Below are 8,779 nucleotides of genomic sequence, written 5' to 3'. Positions count from 1 at the left end.
TTTAATATCCAATCAGTAAGAACAAGTGTTGCAACTATTCAGGATTCCCTCTTGTTAATTTTTCTATCAAGGGCGGTACTTAACACATTTAATATCCAATCAGTAAGAAGTGTTAACCCTCATATTACTGACTTCTTTTTATATCATTCACTACTGGTGGGTGCAGATTCTGTATTGTATTGAGTAATTGTTTGTTTTTACCTGTTAAAACACTTCCAGCTTCTTTTTTGGTTCTTCTGTGTCAGATCACACTTTTCTATTTAAAATACGTAGAAGACCAAGTAGTAGTTATCAGGATTATCTGCATTATTGACATTTTTTTATTTTTAGTAACTCTGTAACAAATAAGTCGTGGATCCACCAGTAGTTCTGTACGTAACTGGTATAGAGTGCTGATGCACCCCGTGTTTAATTTTATTGTTAACCTCTCTGGATCTCACGGGTCTTGTTTGTGAAAGTAATGATGTCTGACATTGATACATTATGCTGGATTTCTGGCAATACAGACTGGCCAAGTGTTTATTTTTAAAATATAACTATCAGTGAAAGTGAAACACAATGTACAAGAGATATATTTTGCCCTTGTAGTTTTGTATGTTTAATCAAGCTTTTACCTGTCAAACTTCGCAGCATGCAGGTGTTTCTACAACATATTTTAATTAGATAGCTTTGAATGCAGAAACATGAATTAAATCCCATTTAGATTCTTTTTTTTTTTCGTTACTTAGAAAAACGTTTGAAAATGTTTAAAATAGTGTATCATTTTTGACAAATCTTTGTTAAAATGCAACGTGGGCATTTTTAAAAAAAATCGTAGTGGATTAATTTCAGCTCTAACTCTTTCACTGTCACACTTATAACTATCCCAGTGTCAGGTTTATTGTTAGATACACACAGAAACATATGTGGTGTTATATAATTACTTGTGTCTTGCTTATTATTGTCAACACCAATTTTTGTAGAGATAGTTACCTGAAATATTTCACCGAAGAATATGTTCTCAGATCATAAGAAGTATTAAGTAATTAATTATTCATGCATTCTTTTCCAAAATATGTAAATTGGTATGCAACATTTTTAAGAAGTAGTTATAAATTATTGATTTTGTGGCACACGAACTTCTCAGAACATTTACTTAGTACCTCATTTTTCATGGCTAAAACAGTTACGTAGTGCATCTCACATATTATCTCATGGTATTGAAATAGTTAAAGACCAAATGGCATAGCCTTTGGAGTTTTGTTTTAAAAAACTTCATGAAGACTAAGGATTTCAGTTTATTTGTGAAAACATCTGTTGCCAATTCTCAGTTTAATTTTTTTTCTTTTTTAATTATAAAGATACAAAAATCAGAGTTTCTCACTTCAGCAATTCTCGTTTCATTTAATAAAACATTGTTCTTGAAATATTGCAACACAAGTTAATAGGTGGAGTCTGAAATCTAAAGGAACAGTCTAAAGGTTCTGTTTGATTATAAAGTAGCATTTATTACCTGATTTATTCTTAGGAATGAGTAACTGGTTCACTAACTGAATTCAATTAAAAATCAGTGTAAAATTGTAACTGATATGCTGCCTGTCATCTCTTCTTAAGAAGCCCATTTTTTTTTTTAACTTGGCATAACTGAGCTTGTAGCATTTTTACTGGCCTAGACAACAGTGTCTCTTCATTTTGATGAACTTTGACCTTAACTGAGTAAGGATTACTATTATATTGCTAAACATGATAATTTCTGTTCCTAATTATCCCTAACTAGCAGTTGCTTTTCCAAGTGATCACTCTGTGTTGAGAGAGTTTTTTTTATTTAAAAATAATTAAGAGTTCACCTGTTAAATTCGTAATTGGCTAATTGTTCATTTCTTTTAAGCTTTAAAGAGAAGTTTGTATTAGCAATCAATGTGTTCAAGGAAAAACAAAGTTTGGTAATAAAAAGTATTATAACACTTACGTTGAACAACATTATTTAGTTAAAAATGGACACAGATTTTCGAAACAGTTTTGTATTGTATTAAATTTACCATTCTTTTTTTTTTTGTTCTTTTTTTTTTTCAAACTTTTTAGGGATGTTAAGCTGGAAAGACAGTTACCTGGTATTGTGTTTACAAAACCCGATACAAGGAACAAGACAAGAATGTGTGTTTCCAGTTCGTTTGATCAGCCACATCAAAAAGGTTTACTCTACTTGTCTTCACAACAACTAGAAGCCATCCACAGTTACAAAAAAGAATATGAACATTATCGTAGAAAGAAATCCTTTTCACTTAAAGGGGTCCATAATTCTGTGAAACTAGTAGAAGAGTAAGCCATTGTTTTAGTGTCATGAGTAATGTTTTGAAAGTTAAACACTATGTAAAACCTTTTAAACTATTGAAAATACTCTATGATTTCAAACTTCTTTTTTAAGTACTGTGTACAGTTTTTTTTTTCTAAAGTAATTACTCTGTAGTTATATTTTCATGTGATCAGTACAACTGGATCAAATACTAATGAAATTCTCTGCATCATACTTTTTTAGATGTAACTTTTGATTTTAGTCTGTGTCTTGATTAGAAGTTATATATAGTTAAGTGTATTAAGCAAACTCGAAGTGACCAAAACACTGAATTCTCTTTAAGAGACGTGTTGTGTCCAGCAGATCTGTACAGTTCATCAAGTCTGAAGTTTACATTTTTGTTGTTAAATTGTTCACTAAAAAACAGGTGATATTTCTGAATATTACAATCAGGATGTAAGAATGTAGATCAACATTTCTATGAGACTAATAAACACACCAAACTTCTCACATTTACAAATGTTTCATTAGAACACAACACATAAAAGGCTCTTGAGTCAGCAGCCTGCCATCTGTTTTGGGAAATAGTTAAATAACTATGTGAAAGAAAACTTACTCATGCTGTATAATGGATAAGAGTCATACATTCACATTTTTTCAGAGTTTATAAGTGAAATACTTATCTGATATGCAGATTACACAGGCATGGTCAAAGTTTGATATTTAATTTCAGTAATGGACCTCGTGTAGTGGATGTTCTACATCATAATCAGAGCAAATGTATAATATTTCATAACTATACACGTGAAAAACTACCTTGTAGAGCAATAGAATATGAAAAATATAACCATTAACTTGTCAAAACATAGTAACAACATGATTCTTGTACATTTCCAGTAATTTTTTATATATTACGTGGATCATCACAAATTTGAAAGTTCTTTTTTGAGCTGTGTGATCAACATAATCTTGACCAATCTTGTGATTTTTCAAAAATACATGGTTAATACTTTGTAGTACTACTACTGTAGTACTGAGACTTCTTTGTAGCAGTATTCATGTGGTACCAAGTAAGAGTACCACTGTTGGACTACATAACATTATTCAGGTGGTACCAACTGAGACTACCACTGTTGGAACAGTATTCAAGTGGTACCAAGTAAGACTGCCTTTGTTGGACTACATAACAGTATTCAGGTGGTACCAACTGAGACTACCAGTGTTGGACTACATAACAGTATTCAGGTGGTACCAAGTGAGACTACCAGTGTTGGACTACATAACAGTATTCAGGTGGTACCAACTGAGACTACCAGTGTTGGACTACATAACAGTATTCAAGTGGTACCAAGTAAGACTGCCTTCGTTGGACTACATAACAGTATTGAAGTGGTACCAAGTAAGACTACCACTGTTGGACTACATAACAGTATTCAGGTGGTACCAAGTAAGACTACCTTTGTTGGACTACATAACAGTATTGAAGTGGTACCAAGTAAGACTACCTTTGTTGGACTACATAACAGTATTGAAGTGGTACCAAGTAAGACTACCACTGCTGGACTACATAACAGTATTCAGGTGGTACCAACTGAGACTACCACTGCTGGACTACATAACAGTATTCAGGTGGTACCAACTGATACTACCTTTGTTGGACTACATAACAGTATTCATATGGTACCAACTGAGACTACCAGTGTTGGACTACATAACAGTATTCATATGGTACCAACTGATACTACCACTGCTGTACTACATAACAGTATTCAGGTGGTACCAACTGATACTACCTTTGTTGGACTAGATAACAGTATTCATATGGTACCAACTGAGACTACCTGTGTTGGATTACATAACAGTATTCAGGTGGTACCAACTGAGACTACCAGTGTTGGACTACATAACAGTATTCATGTTGTACCAACTGAGACTACCACTGTTGGACTACATAACAGTATTCATGGAATACTAAGGAAGACTACACATGTACGACTATGTAAAAGAAACTACTGTACATTATAGTAATGTTATTAAATAGAAATCACTCTTAAGGTCTACTTTTTGGTTGTAATTGTTTTGGGCATCTTTTGCAGTTAGATGAAAAGCATCATCAGAATATGAAAAGTATAACCAGTTTGTTGTCATAGAATACAATGTAGCAACAACACAACCATCTCATGTTTAGATCTGTTTCCAGTAATTGTTTGCATTGCATGGAACAACAGGAATATGGTTCAATTTGGAAGTTTTTCTTGAGCTATATTATCAACTTATGTTGACCAATCTTATGATTTGTCAATAGATTTGAGGCTAACTTGTGTTGAAAACATACTGGAAATTTGAAATCTAATTATAGTAAATTTTGTATTACAGAACTGCAGAGACACTTTTGAATGAGTTGATGAACGATGTGGTTGAAGAACTTGAGAACCTTCCAGATACTTGTGTCTCCCAACTGTATTTACAAGAATTTGTCAGCAACAAAACAGGTAAAGCTATGAGAACATTGAACTTGGAAAAGTATCTAGCTAATGTGTTAGTACAAACCAGTAAGGTTAGCCTCTTTTTGGAAAGTTTTAAAACAAAACCTAGTTGGAAAGAGCTTAGAAAGATTGTTTCTTCAACTTCCCTGCACTCAGATATTGTTTTTAAATTCTTGTTAGTCTTTCGACTTCAAATTACAGTTGTTTTATTCTATTCAATTGCTTGTATGTCTGAAAGTTTCAAGAAATTTTATTTAAAAACAACATCTTAGTGAAAATAATTAGGCTTAGCTCAGTTATAGTTTTAATGTGCAAAAAAAAAAGATCATGAGGGTTACATGTTGTTTATGATCCATACCTAATTATCACTAGATGTGTTTATTATTTGTGACTACAGGATTAGTGCTTAAGCAGGTACTAAGTATAACAGTAATATCATACGTTGTTTAAAGAAAGTTAACAGTTGATTCTTTGAAAATTATAACTACATAAAACAAGATAATATATGCATCAAAAGAAGGAAAAGGTATTGATCATGATTGATCATTTCACTACATTTAGTGTTAAGGTTGATAAAATAATAAACCTTTTACTTTTGATATGTACTTAGGAGGTCCTAGAAGTTAATCAAACGTCAATACTATAAGATGAAAATAGAATCTTTACTCTTAACATGAAAATTGCCTTGCACTCAGACTAGTCAGTGTGTGAATCAGACTAAATAAATTCAGAAACAACTCTTTAGCATAAATACTTTAATAAAAATTCTGACTTTTCACCTTTACTAAAAACTTGCCAAATTTTGTGAAGATACACTTAATATGTTCAGAATTATAACATTGATTCTACAATCAAGAGTCCTTATATGAGCCCCATAAATCACCTTTAGAACTTCCTTGGATAAGTGTATGTCAGTGTCTTAATACATCCTCTAACTGAGAAATGGAACAGGATTTCTCATAAGATTGTTCATTGATTGATCAGAAATAAGTCATGCAAATTTGTAGATTATATATGAATGTCTTGGCAGAGCCTCACTCTCTCTCTCTCTCTTTTCTTTTTTTTTTTGCAAGTTGATTCAGTCAGATTCTGACCCTGACTTAATGATACTTGTTTCAAGTTGATGAGGTGGGCAGAGCACAGAGAGCCCATTGTGTTTGTTTGTGCATAACTACAAACAAACAGATAATTTCTAACACAAACTCTGACTTATATATGTAGATTTTTGTAACTTAAAAGTATCGCTAATTTGTGTTCATTCACTTGAGTGGGTGATTTGATTTCATTAAATGAAAACTAACTGAGCCTAAAATTCTGAGCTAATGTCAAGTGCTTCCTAAAATATATTTGTATTTTCAGCTCTGATGTACATTGGATGAAGTACAGTTCATAGATTTGCTTCTTAAATTTTTTGAACTAATTTATTATCAGATTATGTTATCAGTAAGCTTCTTAATTTATTGTTATATCAGGTTATCAGTAAGCTTCTTAATTTATTGTTATATCAGGTTATTAATAAGCTTCTTAATTTATTATTATATCAGGTTATTAATAAGCTTCTTAATTTATTATTATATTATGTTATCAACAAACTTCATAATTCATTATCAGATTATCAACAAACTTCATAATTCATTATCAGATTGTGTTATCAATAAGCTTCTTAATTCATTATTAGATTGTGTTATCAACAAACTTCATAATTTATTATCAGATTGTGTTATCAACAAACTTCATAATTCATTATCAGATTATCAACAAACTTCATAATTTATTACCAGATTGTGTATCAACAAACTTCATAATTCATTATCAGATTATGTTACCAATAAGCTTCTTAATAGAAAAACAGTAAAAGGTAAACTCCTGCATCTTCGTACTTGTGGTTTATGTATGTCAGACTACTCGCATTAAAAAACAGTATATTGGAGAAGGTCCTTTAGGAAATCACACCAATATTATGGCATTTAATTACTTTTTAAACACATAACTTAATCATGTTGTCGGTGGTGCAGACACCTCGTATTGGTCAAATATTGTTTCATGAATACTAGATTTTATGTGATTTTCATATCAAATCAATGATATACGAAGGAGTTTCAAAGTAGGGGTGCTTGGATAGACAGCGCAGATTTTTATAATGAGAGATTGAAAGTATAAGGAGCTGCTTAAAACAGAGCCAAATATCGCTCAAAATATGTTATAATTTGAAACATTTTTTTCTTCACACATTTGCTAGTTTATAAGCACAAAATTTCAATTCTTTTTACCAAATCTTTTTGTTTTATTATTATTTTTGTGCTGTTGCATAGACAAATTAGAAGCAAAATTACCAAAATATGTTGTTGTTCTTTACCCGATCTGCGTCTTACAAAATAAATGTAGAACTGCTTGCTTAAAAAAAGTAACTCAAGCTTATACTGCCCGTGAACATGAATTTACACGTACTTGTATAAGTAATTGTTAATGATTATTTAACAGATAAATCTTTCTCATCCTTTTGGTTCACAGCTTAATCAAAGTTAAGTTGTATTTTTTCTTTGTTACGAATAGGAAGTAGAATAAATTAGTCAATATCTCAAAAAAATTTTGACGAAGTTCTTTTGACATCATTCCCTATCAACAACTAAAGTTTACTGTAGACACTCTGGCTTTTCGTATTTTTCAATTTGTAAAATTTTATACGAAAAATCTTGGAAATGAATGCTAGTATATACGTATTAAGCCTTTTAGTAATTGTTGTTTTGTTTTTACAGGTGCACACTTAACGTAGTCGTTTCACCATACAATTAACTGCTGACAACTTAAGGAACGAAGAATGCACAGTCCAGCTAAGTTTTTATTATTATGTAATATCTTGATGTTTAGGTCTTTACCTGAAACTAACTGTACAGACGATGCTGGAAACTAAAGTTATCATCATGATTTATCAGATTAGGAGTGGGAGTGGCTGCTCTGTGGTTGTACTGGAAAATGATACTTTATGTAAAACAGGGACATCCTTGGAGTTTTCTACAGACCTTTAATTTGTAAAGATTCTAAAAAAGAAAGTTTGAATGAGAAAGTGCTAGCATTTTTTTTTTAAGACTTAGTTAAAAGTTTAAATGTATATACATTTATTATTTGGAAGGAGAGAGAGAGACTCTAGCTTGTAAGTTATAGATAGCACAAAAAATTTTATTTTGTCATAGTTACGTTTGGTCTGTTTTAATAAAGCATACCAACAAAAGATGAAGAGTAACCAATTCTATGTGACGACAAAACACATTTGAAAGTTTTATACATCCTAAAAGAATAATTAGGGATTGTCTCTAATTAAACATAGCATGCAGTTTGTTTTACATTTATTGATGAATAGTTACGCATTCCAAAACAACTAGAGGGCTACTAAAGAAACCTACACAACCTCACGTAATTTAACTAATCAACTCCAAATATGTATTTTAATTTCATTTAATTCAAAATGTTTTAAAACCACTCCTTTATATAAAAAAAAATGTAATTAATTTATTCTTGAATTTTAATTTTTATCAAGGATACAACATTGTATATCAAAAAATAAGCTATAGATTTTATTCATGCTAAAGTTATTTAAATTCTTATAAGCTGTTCAAAATATCTTAGTGTGAAAATCAAGCTTTTTTTATTACTCTTCCAAACAAATTTTACTTTCTATTTACAAATCTCTTGTTTTGGAGAAACAATTTATTTATTTTTTTTTACTTCTCTAATGGTTTAAACACAATCTTATAATTACGTTTCCTAGCAACAAGAAGCAAAAGATAAATTTATCTTGTTTTTGTTTTTTTTGGTAATTTGTAGATTATGTAATTATTCTACCCACTTGTATGAAATCGTTTTTGTTATCAATGTAAACTCATCCTCAGAAAAATAAAGTTTTGTGATAAACTGAAGGTTTTTTTTCAAATCTTTTTTAGCCATCCTTCAGTCTTATTGTTATATCATTAATGTCTTACAAGAATAGTGCTTTACAGAGTTAAAAAAAAACATTTTTAGATGA

General features: G+C 30.7%; 2 protein-coding genes across 11 annotated transcripts in view; one reads left to right on the top strand and one right to left on the bottom strand.

The window, feature by feature from the left end:
• The window catches only part of LOC111087986, a 74,026-nt gene that overhangs the window by 33,286 nt on the left and 31,961 nt on the right, over nucleotides 1–8,779 (bottom strand). For 5 of the 7 annotated variants that reach the window (XR_002612607.1, XM_022396622.1, XM_022396621.1 and 2 more), the window contains one exon: nucleotides 7,635–7,796. The exons of the other annotated variants lie outside the window; for them this stretch is intronic. Coding sequence is in view for 4 of the 5 variants with exons in the window: in XM_022396622.1 (XP_022252330.1) it covers nucleotides 7,635–7,681 (47 nt within the window). In the remaining variant the exon portion in view is untranslated. The remainder of the gene's footprint in view (nucleotides 1–7,634; nucleotides 7,797–8,779) is intronic. 7 annotated transcript variants of the gene reach the window in all.
• Nucleotides 1–8,779, top strand: part of LOC106468285 — a 31,460-nt gene that overhangs the window by 20,696 nt on the left and 1,985 nt on the right. For 3 of the 4 annotated variants that reach the window (XM_022396620.1, XM_013928705.2, XM_022396619.1), the window contains 3 exons: nucleotides 2,062–2,298; nucleotides 4,649–4,764; nucleotides 7,515–8,189. In XM_022396620.1, coding sequence (XP_022252328.1) covers nucleotides 2,062–2,298; nucleotides 4,649–4,764; nucleotides 7,515–7,531 — 370 coding nt within the window. In that variant the 3' untranslated portion in view covers nucleotides 7,532–8,189. Of the gene's footprint in view, nucleotides 1–2,061; nucleotides 2,299–4,648; nucleotides 4,765–7,514; nucleotides 8,190–8,779 lie in introns of those variants that run through there. The other variant, XR_002612606.1, reaches the window with a different exon arrangement.

This window comes from Limulus polyphemus, unplaced genomic scaffold (genome assembly GCF_000517525.1).
Source record: "Limulus polyphemus unplaced genomic scaffold, Limulus_polyphemus-2.1.2 Scaffold2947, whole genome shotgun sequence".
In the NCBI taxonomy this organism is placed as follows: domain Eukaryota; kingdom Metazoa; phylum Arthropoda; class Merostomata; order Xiphosura; family Limulidae; genus Limulus; species Limulus polyphemus.
This window is presented reverse-complemented; position numbering and strand designations above follow the sequence as displayed.